General features: G+C 43.0%; 2 protein-coding genes across 3 annotated transcripts; one reads left to right on the forward strand and one right to left on the reverse strand.

Moving 5' to 3' along the window:
- Nucleotides 1-662: 662 nt before the first annotated feature.
- On the reverse strand, nucleotides 663-10,777 carry vps35l (VPS35 endosomal protein sorting factor like). Its single transcript, XM_015054866.1, has 30 exons — nucleotides 10,645-10,777; nucleotides 10,174-10,273; nucleotides 9,910-10,086; nucleotides 9,702-9,821; nucleotides 9,559-9,583; nucleotides 9,328-9,407; nucleotides 9,105-9,233; nucleotides 8,923-9,007; nucleotides 8,792-8,848; nucleotides 8,488-8,584; nucleotides 8,266-8,313; nucleotides 8,099-8,192; nucleotides 7,827-8,027; nucleotides 7,694-7,740; nucleotides 6,469-6,580; nucleotides 6,206-6,322; nucleotides 6,033-6,086; nucleotides 5,613-5,693; nucleotides 5,463-5,525; nucleotides 5,294-5,379; nucleotides 5,102-5,182; nucleotides 4,508-4,571; nucleotides 3,710-3,808; nucleotides 3,555-3,632; nucleotides 3,353-3,467; nucleotides 2,538-2,677; nucleotides 2,281-2,446; nucleotides 2,082-2,200; nucleotides 1,278-1,427; nucleotides 663-1,136 (listed from the first exon to the last, which is right to left on the reverse strand). The coding sequence occupies exons 1-30, from the start codon at nucleotides 10,671-10,673 to the stop codon at nucleotides 1,038-1,040; spliced, it is 2,913 nt and encodes a 970-aa protein (XP_014910352.1). The 5' UTR covers nucleotides 10,674-10,777; the 3' UTR covers nucleotides 663-1,037.
- Nucleotides 10,778-11,507: 730 nt separating this feature from the next.
- On the forward strand, nucleotides 11,508-17,586 carry LOC106961262 (probable palmitoyltransferase ZDHHC16). 2 transcript variants are annotated; one of them, XM_015054859.1, is made up of 6 exons: nucleotides 11,508-11,669; nucleotides 15,131-15,418; nucleotides 15,502-15,696; nucleotides 16,057-16,145; nucleotides 16,227-16,255; nucleotides 16,364-17,586. In XM_015054859.1, exons 2-6 carry the CDS (start codon nucleotides 15,167-15,169, stop codon nucleotides 16,513-16,515), a joined length of 717 nt encoding a protein of 238 aa, XP_014910345.1. In that variant the 5' UTR covers nucleotides 11,508-11,669; nucleotides 15,131-15,166; the 3' UTR covers nucleotides 16,516-17,586. The 2 variants fall into 2 exon arrangements, with proteins under 2 accessions (XP_014910345.1, XP_014910344.1); XM_015054858.1 differs by lacking the exon at nucleotides 11,508-11,669 and having other exon boundaries at nucleotides 11,690-15,418.
- Nucleotides 17,587-17,893: the final 307 nt, after the last annotated feature.

The following is a 17,893-nucleotide window of genomic DNA, read 5'->3' on the forward strand; positions in this document are numbered from 1 at the left end:
GTCATAATTTCACTGACCTTACTATTGACTCAAGGTAAAGGTCTGTTATTACTTCCAGAAAAACACTTTGCATCAAAATGTCCGAGAACATTGCCATCAGATTTTTTCTTAAGTTGGCAAGAAAAAAAAAGGGAGTGGGAGGGCTGGTTTAGTTTCTGTGAAGAAAGCCTTACTTTATCTAAGAAACTGGAGTGCCAAGATTATCTTGTTTACTATTGGATTCAGTTGCCACAGGGAACAGAGAGCGCTTGTTGAGGAACGGCAGCAGGCAAGTGTGAATGTTTCTGCACTCTGAGGTGTAAACCTTTGGCCACTGGCCTGGTTCACAAAAGACATAAAAAAAAAAACAATTACTTTTCTCCTAAAAACCAAACACCAAAAAACATCCAGGACACAGTGACAACCTACAAGAAGGACTAGAACTGTACTACAATAGACTGAGGCCTTTTAGAGTGAAGGATTTCTACAATGGGCCCAGAATTATTACAGTAAAGGATCCTGAGATCTTCCATGTGTAGGGTTGCTTATTAATCTGTACAGGTTCTGTAAAGCTGAGTCATGGAACTGCAAAGGCACAGACAACTGAACAAACATCCTGGAACTAAATGAACTAAATTGTAACTAGCACAGGTAAATAAAATGAAAAGCTTGTGCTGAAACATATGTTGAATAACTTTGATTTTAATATAAAAACCTAAATATAGAGAAACAATAATTCCAGAACCTATTAATGGTGCCAACCACTGACTAGAAATAGACTAATTAGTAGCAGAGCAGTGTAACATGAACACAACACAATTATTACTGCAAATTGCAATGACATTTTACAATCAATCCATTTTCTTCTCATTACCGGTATTCCTATTATTCAGGGGTTTCAGAATAAAGGGAGCCTAATGTAATACTTTGTGGTTGTGACAGCTCTAGCCTGTTTTGGTTTTCTGTAAGTAGAGTTGGATTTCATGTGGTTCAGATTTTTTATTTACATTAGTGAAATAAATTGAATATGTTTCATGAACTATTTTACAGCAGAATATTCAGGTTCGGGACTGCAGAGCAAGCCTCTGGATTGTGTCTGACAGGTGGGCCATGTCAGGCCGCTGAGCCTGATGTCTGATGGACTCCAGAGTCCGAATCTGGAGGAAACACAAAAGGATGAGAAAAGTAATAATGTACGTGCATAGCTGCTGTAAAGTCAGATTTAAATCAACTTTAACGAATCCAGAAGTTATTAATTTCTGGCAGAGAGCTGCTCGGTTTGTAAAATGCCAACCCACAGAGACTCGCGTCTCGCAGTGTCCGTGCTTGTGGCTCAGGTTCCACAGGTTGATGGACAGCTGACTCAGCTTGTTGTTCTTCAGGTCGCCGTGGGCCAGCAGGACCCCGAAGAGGGAGAAAGCCAGGGCGCTTTGACGCCGCATGCTCTGCTGCAAGGAGGCCAGGGGAAGAACAGGGAAAGATATGAGTAGAGGAATGAAATGTTTCTGAAAAGTTACCTTCATAAACTTTAACAGGGCAGTATTGTGATTTCCTTGCATGTAGTGCCATTTTCTAACACAGTCAAGTAAGCATGTTAACTTCAGTTGTCAAATATGTCATATTTGCCATATATGAATTCATAATTTAACTCTTTGAAATTAGGCCTCTGTCTCTTTAAGAAGCTCCCGCTCTTTCTGAAACTCCACCTTCATGAAGTCATCACAACATGGCTTCTTTATTAACCCTTTAATATTGTGTCCATCAGCATTTCACTGAGAAGTAACTCATGTAATGAACTAAAGTGTTTGCTAATTGCTTGCTGGCTAGTCTGAAGGAGCTGATTAGAGGAGTTGTGGAGCTAGGTCCACCCAGGTGTTTTCATAAAGTTATATGGTAGCCACAGGAGATTAAAGGATTTCTCAAACATGCATTAAATAATCAAAGCAACACCCCAGGTATGTTTGTGATGAGGAAATAACATTATTACATGATGAAAAACGAGAAGAATAAAAAAACAATAATAATTTTACATAATACCGCCCCTTTAAATGAAAAATGTGAGTAGATCAAAGTGGAAGTGAATGACTCTTGTGTGTTCTGACCTCATCGCGAGTGAGCGTCTTCAGATGGTCCAAGATTTGTCCGATCAAAGTTTCACACAGCTTGTTGATCTCTGACAAGAACTTTGGGTCTCCTCCATATAACGTCTCATTGGAGTCCACTAGGGAACACAAGGTAGAGTCTAACTAGGGAACAGCTGATTTCTACACATTGCATCCATGTGTGTGTGTGTGCTTTTACCTTTGTGAATGGAGTAGAGGTACGTTTCCTGACTCATGGCGGCGAGCAGCGGCAGGGCACTGATGTAAACGCGCACCTTGGCGTCGCTGTTGTCCTCCCAGGTATAATCCTGGACCATGTTGAGCAGCCCGCGGACCAAGTACAGCACGCCGTGCTCCGGGTGGTCCTGGAAGCACACGCAAGGGGGGGTTTACGCGGCCCTCCTTTTGCAGGATGCTTACAATTTCGTTGAGTTGTCAGAAAAATGAGGGCGTTACCGGGACAACCAGAAGCGTAGCCAAGAAGTTGTTGATGAAGTCCAGCAGGAAGCTCTCGGAGGAGCGAAGCTTCCCCTCCACGCTGATGGAGCGAGGTACCTCAGGAAGGACGCTGACCGCTGCCTTCAGGAACGCGTCGGCTAGAAGATGGAGACATTTATTCAGAGGACAAAACATTTCACATCCCTTCAGCTTCGAATGAAGCTTCGATGAGGTCAAAATATTTGAAATCAGTAACACTTTATTTGATGAGGTGCGCATAAGACTGACATGACCCTGTCATACACATGACATAACACCTGTTATGAACATGAAAGAGTCTTTATGAATGTTTGACTGTTGTCATGAAGTATCATTCTGTAAATGACACTTTTAATGCAAATTTGTACTAAAACTTGCATTAAAAGTCCATTAAATGTGTCAACCGTGCATTAAAAGTGTCATTATTTACTGAATGACACTTTTATTTATGAACACAAAAGACTCTTTTTCATGTTTATTAATAGAACAAAATGGCATATTGCAAGGAAACACAAAGGTTTTGAGGTAACGCAAAAGAAAAAACTTCCCTACACAAATGCACAGCAATATTTTTAGATTTTTGGGGGTAAAACAAAGGAAAAAAGTGACATCTCACATCGTTTTCCATCCACTTCGTGAATATGCATGACTTTGTGTTGGCTCATCACATAAAATCTCAGTAAAATGTATTGAAGTTTGTGATTGTGGCATGACAACGTGCAGAAGGTCAAAGGAAGAACAGAAGACGGGGAGAAGTTGAGCTGTATTCCAAAATGGAGGATGGATGTGCTCACCCTGAGAGAGACACTGGTTGGCCAAGGCGACCTGACCGGACAGCAGGTAGAGGTGAAGGCGGCTGAAGATGCTGCTGAGAGACGGGATGGTGATGAAGCAGTAGGCTGCACACGCCTGGAGAGCAGGGGACAGAAACCAGAGACCAATGAGCGAGAAGCCTCCCCCTTAAAGGGACAGCCACCCATCCTGAGGTAACCGCACCCGGACGAACGCTGCTGTCTTCCTGGAGTGATTCCCTTTCATCACCATGCGGGTCTCCATGGCCAGCTGGTTCACCGTCTGGACAGAACAAAGGTCAGACTCGGTGTGACAAAGTGTCAGTATTTGCCCGGCGAGGATGCTGATACTTTACTGACGTGGATGAGCTGCACTAGGACCGGCTCCAGGTTGCAGAAGGTGGATCTGGCCTCCACGCAGAAACTCAGCTGCTGCTCGAAGTCCCGGCCGAAGGAAACCTGAAGAGTACGGCAAGAAGGAGAGGACAAGATTACTAGCAGTACAGTGTGAAGCCGTAATAAAGCAGCGTATCTGAGCGGTATCTGAGATTTAGTATCAGCCCGATCCAATACAGAAGACCAGTGTTGAATTGACTTAAAATGCTTTTTTTTTTTTTTTTTTTTTTAAACACATAACATAAATGTACTGAGTTATAAATGTATTTGCTAACGCTGCACCAGTACAGCACACTTAAATACACCAATAGCTTCACAAGCTTGGTCAAACATGAAAAAACAACTTTAATCTGTTCAGTCAGTGAAATTAGGAATAGAACAGCCAACGTAAAATAAATAATAAACAAACTGAAAAGAAAATTCAGTTTTTCTGAAACTGAAAATCTCCTTTCAAATGGTTCAGAAAGTGTAATTAGGAATTTTAAATATAATGTAAAATAAATAATAAAGCATGATATTGCTCAAAGCATAGAGTTAGACTGAATAGATCTGATCTTATGGCTCAGGCACATTGTCACCGATACACAACGTAGGGTTCTTTTCGATATCAGGAGTGATGCAGATATTAATGTCAGATCGGTGCATCGCTACTAACCAGCATGATTTGGATTCTGAATTTTTCATCCATATTTAATTTACTAAACACAATCTTGTTGTAAGTATTTGTGAAGTGACTCTTATTAAATAAAACCGAAGTCTCACCATGCGGATGAAGCCGATGATCAGCAGAGCCAAAGATCTTTTCTCATCTTCAAGTGTGAGAGCGCTGCCAGGCAAAAGATAACGGATGTTGCTGAGTGACTTCCAAAAAGACTTTTTTGTTTGCATTCATCACACAAATATGAATTTGATTGTTCTTTGTGTCCTTAATCACCCAAGTTCCCGGTGTGTCACCCTTTGCACACTTGGAAACTTGAGTGCAAAGGATGACACATCAGTGTGTTCCATTTGTAAGGTCAGACACTGATGTTGGACGAGAAGGCCTGGCTCTCATTTTCTGTTCCAATTCACCCAAAGCGTGTTCTGTTGTGCGGGTCAGTCAAGTCAACCCTATTTTTCTCAAAGCAGACTGATCGAACTCCATCTCCCAGCATTCATAGTACTGAAAACTACTGCTGACATCACTGATATTATAAAAATACCTGACTTTCGACAACTTTTTGCCTTAATTGGATGGGCAACACAAAACTTGTGGCTATAAGTTAGCGAAGCTTTTTTGTTAATACAGTTAAAACGACATTAACAGTAAAAATAAAAACACACATGTTAAAGTTTAGATGGTAACACGTAACCTACTTAACGGAGTCGTGCATAGTTTTGCAGATGTGCAGCATGGCGTTGAGGATGACCGGGTCCCTGGTGAGCTCCAGCTGGTGTCTACAGGAAAAGGAATGCAACAGATCGGGAAAAATCCATTCACTCTGTCGACTGAAGCAACAAAATTCCTCTTTCCTATCTGGTTCATCCGGGGGGTTTTTTCCGTCTTACTTGATGAAAACCTCCATGATGGATTTGCAGACCTCCACCCTCACGCTGTCCTTCTGGAACATGTCGAGAAACGGCAGGAAGCGCTCCTGAGGGACAGAGGAGGTGAAAAAAAAAAAAGTCAAACACAATGAGCAGGGAACAATTTGGATTTGTGTTTCAGACCACTAACCATGGAGAAGAGGACGGAAAAGTCGTGGAAGTACATGAGGATCTTCGTGATCACTGACTGCAGCTGGCCACAGAACGAGAACACACCGAAGTGATTACAAAGAAGAGAGAGAAATAAATAAAATGTAGCCAGTTGAGTTATCGGGCTAACCTGAGGGTAGGCCTCCTCAAACGCTCGGTCAGGAGTCATGTGTTTGATGATGTCAGCCAGGACCGTGTTGACCTCCCGTTTCTGTCAGGACGAAACAAACAAAACAAAACGTCAAAACTAAATTAAATTACAAGAAGTTGTACTGAGAATTTTTGAAATAATACGAGAAAAGTCTTTTATAACTTTCTTCTCGTATGATTTTATTCTCATATGACTATTCTAATACCACTGTTATCGTACAACTTCCTTCTTGTAAGACTTCCAGTACAACTTCTTTCTCGAATGATGTTATTCTTGTAATGTTATGACTTTATTCTCATAATTTTATGCTTTTATTTTGTTATTTTTTTCTTAGTACAGCCTTGATACTCCCTCATAAGAAAAGTAGTGGTCACCAGTTTCCAAGCTAGTTTCACTCACAGCAAAGTGTCGGCAGGTGAACTCCACCCAGATCTCAGCGCAGTTCATGTAGTCCTACAAAAACAAACAGAATAAAATAAAATGAGTGAGTTATGATCTGGAACAAGTAACTGGTATAAGTGGATTTTTTTTTTTGTGTGTGTGTGTGTGTGTGTGTGTAGAAGTTGTAGAACCTGAGGGTTTCGGACTTTGGTGATGACCTTCCAGGCTTCGTTCAGGATGGTCAGCCTCTCAGACTCTGGCGGATCGGCGCAGGCCAGACTGCGACCCAGAGAGCCGTACAGCAGGTGCTGCAGAGGCAAAATGAAACTGTTTGTTTCAAGATTAAAACGTTAACAGGAAAAGAAAGAAGAAGATACTTTTAGCCATTTTTTGAAGTTTCTAGCCTAAGAGGCTAAAACAGATTAGAATAGTCCAACTGTTTGTGCCCTCTGACCTTTGGGAAGCCAGACTCGTCGCAGTCTTTGATCATACCAATGAAATCAGTGGCTCTGGTTGCAACAAACTCCGGTCTGAACGCTCTCATTATTGAGTTGAGAAGCAAGGCACTGTAGGAAAAAAAAACAATAATATGACAGTGAAATAAGTGAGATACAGCTGGAGTAACTGAACTCTAAATAGACAGTTTTTCCACACATAAACTGTATAAATTATTCACTGTGCAAATTGTGAGATTTTTATTTAAATCTGCAAGATTTGGCCTGAAACTGTCTCAGTGCTCCCCTCTTTTGATTTAATGCTAGCTACTGCAGCTGACCACACCCCTCAAGGTATCTTGGCTCTGCCCACTTTGGATGAAGTTTTTCAAAAATTGCCTTGAGGCAGGTTTATGCTTTTATATGTGTTTTTCTCTCCCTTTAGGGGGCGCCACAGCAGACCATTTCCTGTTAATAAGGATGGGCATTAATTAATTATCGTTTATCACGACACATTTCATTTCATAACAATTTAGATTTATCGTCACAACAAATTTTAATTAATGTTTAAAACTCCATAAAGCTTAGCTTTACTATTTTCTCCAATGTTTGTTCAATAACAGTAGCTGCATTTCCATTGATGATATAATTGTGTAATTTGACATTTCTAAAATAAATTCACTTAATGGAAAAACGGCAACTTTGAAAAAACTCGTTTTGCTAGAGCGTTTTGGCGCTAGGGTGAGGTGGATTTATTTGATCAAAATTGGTTAATTTCGCAAAATTGCAATGGAAACCCTTTTTTCACATCACGAGTCGTGATCCACAACCGGATGTTGGCTCAAAACATGAAGAAGAAGACAGGAAGTAGTAGTTGGAGGATAATGAAGCGGCATGTTTTTTAATAACTTATCATGTGAACAAACTTATTCACGTGATATTAATTACGGTTATTATTTAATGGAAGCACAAGAATTGTGAGATTGTATTTTTTTTTACATTAGCGGAATATCAACAAAGTTTTGCACTGATCTTTAATTAAAGTGCAGCTGCTATCAATACATATGAAAATATGATTAAATTCTTTACTGTGTGCAGTTTAGTGATACAAATCACACATGTGTTTTGGAAGAGCACATAGTTCTTATTGTTACTTTTATCATTATCCCAATAGTACCACAAAACATCATCATGATGAAACTCTAAGTCCACAATGTCCCGCCCCTTTCTGCTCGGTCTACTCACTTATTTGCCATCATCTTGCATCTCTCCATCATCTCTGTGAGAAGTGGCTGATGTGGAAACAGCGATGGGATAACAGTTAGACTTTCATTCAGCTGATGCCCGTTTGGGCTGAGCCCAGCGGACAGGCGTTTACCTCCGGAGCTCTGTACGCGACGCACTGCAGGATCCAGTTGATGGCGGGCGAGTAGAGCATCAGGTACGCCGGCACCTCCACCTTCTGCAAGTGCAGCTGCTTCTGGACGCTGTCACCGCTGATCTGCCTGAAGGTGGTGAGCAGATCGAAGATGTTGGCGTTCAGACTCTCCTTCAGGTGGGGCGCCACCTCCATGCCCACCTGGGGATCGGAAGGGGCGTCAGGTCTGAGCCGCAGGACGGCCGGGGGAGGAGGAGGAGAGGGTGACTCACCCTGCAGAGGTAAGCTCTGGCGTAGGCGGCAACCAGAGGGTCTCCCATCCCACGGATCATGGCAGTCAGCCGGGGAAGGGTCTCCTGGATTCCTCTACAAAGAGGTGAACCGTGAGTCAGTTTGTGGACAGTCCTCAGAAAGGAAAACGGTGTTGGAGGAGACTTACGACTTGCTGAGGAAACGGTTGCACTTGAGGATAGCAGCTTCCACATATCTGAGGTCAGAGGTTAAAGAGTCAACTTCAGCTTCCAAACGTTGACCAAACACAACCGTTACGTAAGCCCAGATGTGGAGCCTTCTGCACATCCATCCTCAAAGCCCACACAGGAACTCTTCCACCCTGACTCAGAGCTTTGGTTCCAGAACTCAAACATCTGCTGGTGGATACAGTCGGGGCAGCAGCTCCCTGATGGAGGCGATCTTGAAGAACCAGTTGAGGCACGTCTCCTTCGCCGTGTCGTTCACATCTTCTACTGTGAAGGAGTCTGAGAGAGAGAGTGAGAAACTCCCTGACTTTACCTACTGAGGCTCTAGATGTCATTAAGTGCCATCAACGTAAAGGGTTCTGAATTCAGAGGCATGCCACACTTTTAGGATTCTAATTCATATTGATCCAGAGTATAAAACCCCAGTGAAGTAAACTGAAGTTGGAGGCTTTAATGTGACAGAAATGGAAACATGTCCAGACTTACCCGGCAGAGGTCTGGGGTCTGAACACATGGTCCAGATCCTGTCATACACCAGACGGCCTACAACACACACATATACAACATGATGTAACAGCTCGACAACAGCAGCAGCAGCTGACAGGAAGTGAACGCACCGAAAGTGTCGAGGATGTCGGTGATGAGGACGAACTTGCTGGGGTAGAACTGGATCACAGACGTGTCGGACAGAAGTTTGGAGCACTGGAACGCATCTCACAGGTCAGTGTGGTTGACCCCGAAGAGTAAGGAGGAGTGTGTGTGTGTGTGTGTGTGTGTGTGTGTGTGTGTGTGTTGTTACCTGGATGACGATCTTCAGGGCTTTGACCTTCTGGTCGGAGGACCAGGCCTCCTTCAGGGACTGGTTGAGCTCCTCGATGCGGTTGGCGTAATCCTGCTGGGAGAGGTTGAGGAGCTCCCTGTGGGAACCCTTTAACACACACACACACATACACACCAAGCTGTCACACACCTGCTCCAATCCAGTGACGATTGTTAACATGTAGTCACCACAAGTGATGCACCTCCTCCAAATCGTCCAGCTCCTCCAGGCGAGTGCGGACTTTCTCTGAAACGGCCGACGATCCTGGATTGGGAGCTTTTCCTGGTGGACAAAACGGATTTGTCAGCTCTCCACTGAAACGGGACACCTGTTTACACACTCATTCAAATATATATAGTATAATAGTATAACCAAGTATAATAATAAGAAAATAAATAAAAAGAATAACTAGATCCAAAACAAGTGGTCTTACCTCTGTCAGAGCCCATACAGAGATTCTGCAAAGAGAAACACAGAAGCCTTTAGGTTTTAACTTTAAACCGTTGCCGTGGCAGTGTGTGACAAAGTCCAATAAGCTTCTACATGCAATCATGTCTGAAAAAATGTCAGACTCACAATGGACAGTTTTTCAGTGGTGGTGAACCTGGCCAGGATTTCTCCTCGTTTCGTTGACCAGGGCTCAAAGTCGGCTCCAAGGGCCTCTTCCTCCTTTACCCTCCTCTTCCTCCCGAGATCCTGGAAGCACAACATGTCTGTTTAAAAGAACAGAATTACCCGTCCCCTCTCTTTGTTTTTCTCCTGCCGGGTCAGCTGGTGAACTGACCCCCACGGAGCTGCTGTGGGACGCGGCCGCCGATGTCTCGGTGGCGGCAAACATGGACAGGGGGTCTGTCCCGTCCAGCATGGAGCTGAGGGGGTCCACGGGTGCTGAGGAGGATGAGGAGGAAGATGAGGAGGTGCTGCCTTTGCGAGCTCCACGGCGGGTCTTTGTGTCTGTGACCTGGACGGAAACAGAGAGGGGTCATTTTGTGAATCGGGTCAGCAGGTTTCAGACTGTGGAGGCTGGACAACAGGAGGCAGGTGATACCATGATAGGCTTGAGGGGATGGTAGTCTCCGAACTCGACAGGAAGTCCCTCAGGATGACACCTCTGCAGCTCTGCCTCATAGTTTCGCCCACGAGAGCGCCTGTTGGCACAACAAGCAGGAGATGTATTCATAAAACCTATCTACAATTCCAGCACACAACGCTTACTGAATTAGTCCTGCTTTAAACTATCAACTTGAAAGATAGATAGATAGATAGATAAATAAATAAATAAATAAATAAATAAATAAATAAAGTGTGTACAAGCTTTTCCAACCGATAAGTTAGTGGCTGTTATGTTATGGCTTTAGCTAAGTAACAGCTAAAAACTGTAGAAAAAACGGTTAAAAATACACAGCTACAAGTTAAATGCAATATATGCATACTTAAACGTCGCATATTAAAATACACGACTAGTTTAACAGTTCGGTTTTCATAGCTACATGTTTTAGAATGAGAAAAAGCATCTTACCACTGCACCGAAGCCATTTTTTTTTTCATATCACATGACACTTCTGGACTTCCTGATTCAGGCTGTAATTTGGTGACGAGGTGGTTTTTTATCTTTAAATTTTTGCGCTGATGTCATTGTCATTGTTGCTACTTTGTCAGAGCTAAAGTTACAGTAAACAATGGCTCAAAACTTAATTCAATGCATCGTTTACTAGAGCTAGGAGATGTTTTAAAAAATATTGCACTTGCAAATGTGACTTCATTTCCCATGATACATTGTGTGCTTCTGATGCTGAGTTCCAGTTACCTCGGAAGCCGGAGATGCATTCGAGATAGTCGAAAAAGAAGTCGGGATTTCAACATGGTGATGCGCATAGACATTGTTGGCAGTACCTCTTACGGACATAATTTTAAGCTTTGCTTTCCACAAGCAAACACCAGTTAAAATGTTTAGTTTAGATTTGCAGGTGGGACATGTAACATTGACTTTAGAAGCACGCTTACACATGTGTCTTGTAAAATAAACATGTTTTCACCACTTTTTACTATTGTAAGTTGGCTTTATAAGTCTTAAACTGAGTGTAGTCGGAGTCGCTCCCAAGTCCCCAGTGGGAAATCCGACTTCGGGGGACGTTTCCCAGGTTCCTGTTTTTGTCCCTGGATTTCCCAGTTCCGAATACACCTGAAACGCAGCTCCGTCAGGAAAAAAGATAAAAATAAAGAGAGAGGTCTCACTTTAACTAATTTTACACCGATTAATCTCAATTTTGTGTATTTAACTATTTTATAATGCAGCTGTTGGTAGTGTTTAGTTTAAAAATTAACTCAATATTTATCTAATTTTATGTCTCCTCCTTAACACAAGGAAGTTCTACTTTTTCTATATGTTAGTGAGACATCTGCTTAAAAGACGAACTTCGTCAATCTCACCGCTTTGTACTGTCGGTCTTTCTGTAGTCAGTGAAATTCTTGTAGGTCACTTGATTAGTGAAACCATGACTTGACAACAATTTCATCACTTGCCTACATAGTTCTTCTGAGCAGGTAAACTCCTCCGTTGCTAATCTATGTCTTTGAAAGTGGATTATTGTTATCGTTAACTGAACACTTAACAAAGGTGGGGGATGCTAGAGGTTAGCTAGTCTGCTAATGTAATACAGCTGTAACTAATTGGAGGAATGCCCGTGGTTAACGAGATTATACAAGTCAGAAGGTAAAATGACCTTAACTTGGGTTTTCTGTGGCGGTTTCTGGCTTCATACAGCGTTACACTGCTCAGAGAAAGCACATAATTTTGACCCTAACATTAGCTTTATGAATGTGTTATTCTCTTTATGGTGCTACAAAGCGTGATATTGGTCTAAGGTTGTGACTTTGAAGGGTAATACACTGTTTAAATATTGACAGAAATGCATAAGCATGACGATAAACAATAGAAAATAAATATTTTCTATGTTTCTATAAATTTACCAAAACGAAAAAAAATCACAGGGTGTCCAGTCAGTTGTATTGCGTTTAATTTAAACTAGAAAATAATGACATAAATAACATTAAACAGTTTAATTTCACATTCAACATTTTGGTTTTGATAACTTCAGAGTCACATCCCAAACAAATTCCCCAAATCTAATGATGGAAAAAAAAAAAGGTGAAAGAAAACAAATGACCAAATAGAATAAAAATATTTCGGGACATCCCCAGAAATTGTAGCCCTGGACTACTGCCCCTCTAAAGTCTGGCCTAGTTGGAGTTCTGATGGTTAATGTCTTTGTGTGGTGCTAATGTTGAGTTAGCATTGTGTATTTACATTTCTCATCACAACTGTTTAGCAAACACGCAAATATAAAATAAATATGCGTAACTACGCAAATAAATGACTGAGAAATAATTTATTTATACCTATAATATAATATATGTCCAATTAGTTTAGTGGATTAAAACATTTCAGAAGCATTGACCTGAGCCATTACCATAGCAGCAGAGATATATCTATGACTGTTCTGCTAGTAGAAGTCCAGATTAGGTGGCAAAAAGAGCCAAAATGAGTAAGAGGCTGTTGGTGTCACTTTCGAGAAAAAAAAGTCAAATATTATCTGCGAATGAATCCGTGTGTGTAAAAATAAATATTTGAAGAAATGATAAACATTCGGAGGAGAAGAGAAAGCAAGTCCCAACTCGTTAGCAGTGAAAACTCTGCAGCTTCTGCTTGCGGGGAGGGGGGATGGATCAGGTTTCTATACAGTGTGGATCATGAAATTTGAGGACTGAAAATGGCATCCTCCATTAGAGGACGGAGTAAAGCTTATTACGGTGAAACACAGTGAAGTGCTGGCCCGCCTCCCATCTCAGAGCAGATTGGGGACATCGGTTACCATAGAGATTCTGCTCCGACATGATTCTGTCCCTTCTTCCTGTCAGGTTCACTACATGAATAATCTGACTTTTAAACACCTTTTTTTTCTTCCCAGTCAGCTGAAATCCCATCTGTGCAGACCTGTCGCTCTGTATGTCCTCATGTTTATCTCTCACTTATTTATGTCGAAAACCGTTCCATCATCATCCATCTCTAAAGGGGAAAGACCTGGTGGTCACTGAAAAAAGTGGTACCCTTCGACCTCACTTGACCTCATGTTTTCATGCACTTCCATCGTTTTTAATTGTCTGAACCGACCAAATAGCCTGACTTTACTCTCTTCCTGTTGGCGTCCATCACTACGACACGTTAGAACCACAGACTTTAGTGGATTTTATTGGGAATTTATGTGAGGGAGCAACACAAAGTGGCAAATATTTGTGAAGCGGAAGGAGAAGCACACGTGAAAGAGTTGACTCATTGTGCTGAATACAAACACACACAAGACTTTTCAGATATTGAATTGTAAAACACTCTGTTGTTCTCCCACATCAGTTGTCTACTGCTTGGTGTTGATATATTGCACAAAACACGCTAGAGTTTTTGGCTGTAACACAACAAACTGTGTGTGAATTTAACGGGCCATTGCATTCCTACGCAATTCCGCTCGATTCTCATCTCCCTGCAGCGTTCTGTGTGGAATTTCTCCCATTGAGTTCGATTTCTCTGGTTGAGTTTCAACCAGGCCAGTTAGCGAATAGAAGGCAGCTGTTTTAGAATTGTAGTCTGCCTATATAAGGCTATAGTATGTGGTTCAAATGAATGTTTTCACATCTGATAGTCCGGTAGACTCTGTTCAATTGGGAACCAAAATGGCAGCACTACATTTTCAGTTGGTGAGATTCTCTTTCACACTGTACTGTATCAAACATCCCAAACCTTTTGAAAATCCTGTTCCCTCCCCTCATGCCTATGGTGCTGCTGCACCAAGAACTGCTCAAGGAAATGACTCATAAACCTCTGAAGTAGACACTGAATACAACTTCCTTCTTCACGAAGTACAAGCAAAAATGGAGTGGCGTCAGATTTTAGGTTGTAAGATTTCTCTTTTGTTGTTGGCTAAAAACCATGAGCCATTTCGCCCTCTTGCACCAGACACACGGGTTTGTTTTGGTTATATTTACCCAGAATCCCTTGCCTTGCTTTTGGAATAGTCTCTGGTCCATTTGCCTTGGCATTGGCATTTGAACTGGTCCAGAGTTCACATCAACCAAACTGAGATCTAGGTTTGTAGGCGGACCAGAACTTCCCACCCCAAACTGACTGGACTTTCTCGGCAAACGTATTAGAGTTGGATTCAGTCGGACTAAACAGGGCTGGTGCAAAGGGGCTGTAAAGATGTCATAGCTGTACCACCCATGCAGTTTTACGACCCACAGCATTTCCATAAGCTCCATCGAGCTGAAACTGTTCAAACATCACTGCCAAATGTTTGCGATTGTGTAAAATCAGATCAAATTGTTTCAAACTTCAAAGGAGTTAAGTCCTCTGGGAAGCAATCATTTTCCAATAAGTCCAGAACCGCCGCAGTGTAGAACAAGAGGCTGGTTCTTCCCAGGCTGTTAGTACTTTTAGGAGGCTCTGTCTCGGTGCCAGTTGTAATTTTGTAAGCACCATCAGAGGGAGCAGTACTCAGCTTGATGAAATGTCGCCTCAGGATCATGTAGCCACTTTATGTCCTTCCGGACCCTTTCATCGTCTTGCATTCCCTCCTCCCCCCTCTCATACCCTCCTTACAGGGTTACCGCTCTGCTTCTCCCCTCCTAATTTCTTGGACCTCTTAATTGGCGCGGATCTGGCCCGGTCCTGAATTATTCAAAGGAGACGTTGGTTTCTGGGGGCTGACAGGTGTCCCTTTGCACTTGATCACTTCGTTTTCCATTAGCTGTGAGTGAAAGGTGCCATTAGATTCTCTAGGAAACTGTCCTCCCTCACCGACCGCAAGTCTTCCTGTTGGACGTCCGCTCTCTACCTGAGGAAGACGATGGAGAACTCGGTGGCCGTCTGGCTCCAGTACGACGAGCTCCTGTTTTACACGGCCTGCGTTTCTCACTGCTGGTCCATGTGTCTGTGCGCGTGCGTGTGCTTGCAGGGCAGAGTGTTCCGGAGGCGAGTGGCCGGCGGTGGCATGCGTCTGGGCAGCAGCTGGAGGTGGCAGCTGTCCCGGGCCATGCGGCTGGCGCTGCGCTTGCGCCGGCTTTGCCGCCCGCAGGAAGGAGGAGGTCGGGTCGGGGTCAGGTTGACAGCGGCGTGGAGGTACGGCAAGCTGCTGCTTCGCTCCCTTTACTACAACAGCCTCACCAACTCGGACACGCTGCTGGACTGCGCGTTCGAGCCAGTCTACTGGATCGTGGACAACGTCACCCGGTGGTTTGGAGTGGTGAGCTCTCTGTTCCAACCGACTGGCCCTGACTCTGCTCTGGTTTCTCTTCAGCATCTCTCTTTCCCCCCGTACCCCTCCAGGTGTTTGTGTGCCTGGTGGTCCTGCTGACGTCCTCTGTGGTCATCATTGTCTACCTGTTTGTCTTACCAACCATCTTCTCCTCGTACCCCGCTCACTGGATCGCCTGGCATCTCTGCTGCGGCCACTGGCTGCTGATCCTGGTGGTCTTCCACTACTACAAGGCCACCACCACCTCCCCCGGACACCCACCCAAGGTACTACATCCACCATAAAGTACCGTAACTGGCAAAGGTATTCAGTAGTCATTCGAAAAGTAATGACACTTTTAATGCAAAGTTGATACTTTTAATGGACTTTTAATGCAAATTTTGCATTAAAATTGTCATTATTTACCAAATGACACTTCATAACAGATGGCAAACTTACATTATGATAACATTGCCAATATATTGCTTGAAAATATATTGCGACAAACAATATTCTTGTTTATCGCAGTAATTTGTGGGACAATTTATTGTCGGCTGTAATTAGTTACGGTGACATTCCTGGTCTTTCCGAGGCATCGCGGACCGTTATTGTCTCAGTAAAGTCTTTTCCATGTCTGTGTATTTCAGGACAAACGCGACGTTCCATCTGTTTCCATCTGTAAGAAATGCATCACCCCCAAACCGCCGAGGACGCATCACTGCAGCATCTGCAGCCTGTAAGCTGTTCTCTCTCCTCCCGGGCGCCAAGCCGGTTCGGCCCATCTTTATGTCACAGAGCTGTTTCTGTTGTGTTGCAGGTGCGTCCTGAAGATGGACCACCACTGTCGTATCCTTTCAGCCCGTAGAACATGTGAAACGGCTCCACATGAAAACGATGGGAGCGCTCCAGCCTCTCTGAATCTGCTGTAAATGTTTGACCTGAACACCTTCCCAGCCTGGCTGAACAACTGTGTCGGCCACCTGAACCATCGATACTTCTTCTCCTTCTGCCTCTACATGACCCTGGGCTGCGTCTACTGCAGCATCAGCAGCAGAAACCTGTTTCTGGATGCCTACAGCGCTATAGAGGTGAGTGAGTTCTGTTAGGGTTCAGAGCGCTTTACCTCCATTTAGTTTGATCACCAGAGCCTTGTTTGGCCATTTAGGATCAACAAAATATGACTGATGACTGTATTCAAACTTAAAGGGGCAGTATTGTGTGTTGTCCAGCCACATAGCGCCATTTTATAGCACAATCACACAACTATGTTACCTTAAATTGTTGTAAAAAGGTTACATATATCAAATATGACTTAAGAAATTTGGCAGTGTAAGTTAGTTCCTTGAAATTGGGCTGCTGTCTCTTTAAAACTCCGGCTCTTTCTGAAACTCCACCTATGGGAAGTCATCACAACATGGCTCCTCTATTAACCCTTTAACAACTTTTTTTTTAACCAACATTGAGCTGAGAAATATCTCCTATGATGAGATGGGTAAGGGTTAGCCACCAGGTTAAGCACCAGGTGTTTGCTGATTGTTTCTGGCTAGTCTGAAGGAGCTGAGTGGAGGAGTGGCGGGGTAGAGCTGCTCTGAGAGGTGGAAGCTCTAAAGCTTGGAATCTGCAGCTCAGAGGAGGAGCTTCGTCTTTGAAGGCGGAGCTAGGTCCACCCAGGCGTTTTGCACAGTTGAATGGTTGCCATGGGGATTAAAGGATTGCTCAAACATGCATGAGAGAATCAGCAGGTCAGGCTGTTTTAAAGATCATAAAACTTCAGTCAATGCAACCTTTGTCCTCATTTTTTTTAAAGCTTGATACTTTAAAATCTAAACATAAATTTACAGTCATGATTCTTCAATGAAATAACTCAACGTTTCGTTTATGGGCTTTGTGGCTCTAGACAAACGTTTCAGGGAACTGAAGGCTCTGGATAGTAAACGTTGACGACCTCTGCCCCGAGGTGTGGCCTAGGAGCTTTAATGAGATGTTTGTAGTGACAGCATCTGTGAGGTGGAAGTCAGAAGGCAGAATCTGATCTCAGATGGAGGGCAAAGATAGAAACAGGACACCTGGAAATGATCTTGTTCTCAAATCTACGTCTGATTAAGGATCTGAAAAGCTGAGAAGTAAACAACACAGGCCATGTGATTAAGGTCTGGAAGATATGCAGCGCTGCACAACAAAAAGCCTAATCATTTGTTTATGATCATTTACAGAGATGTCAAAATGTTATTCATCTTTTCTTATCCAGGTTTTTGTGAACAAAATAAAACTTTTTCACTCTTTTTATTTGTCTTTACTGTACCTTATCTTACAGTACCTTCACTGCCCCTTCATAAAGTTCTAGATCTAGAATTTTATGAAGTTCTAGATCTAGCAGCAGTGTCCAAACTAGCTAATTTAAATAACTCATGCGCCACAAAATTTATTTACAGTGGAAAAATTAGTTTATTTTTTTTTCTTCATTTTCTTTAGTTTTATCTGCCA

The sequence above is a fragment of the Poecilia latipinna genome, unplaced genomic scaffold, assembly GCF_001443285.1.
Source record: "Poecilia latipinna isolate Pla-1442-1.1 unplaced genomic scaffold, P_latipinna-1.0 Scaffold1283, whole genome shotgun sequence".
Taxonomy (NCBI): domain Eukaryota; kingdom Metazoa; phylum Chordata; class Actinopteri; order Cyprinodontiformes; family Poeciliidae; genus Poecilia; species Poecilia latipinna.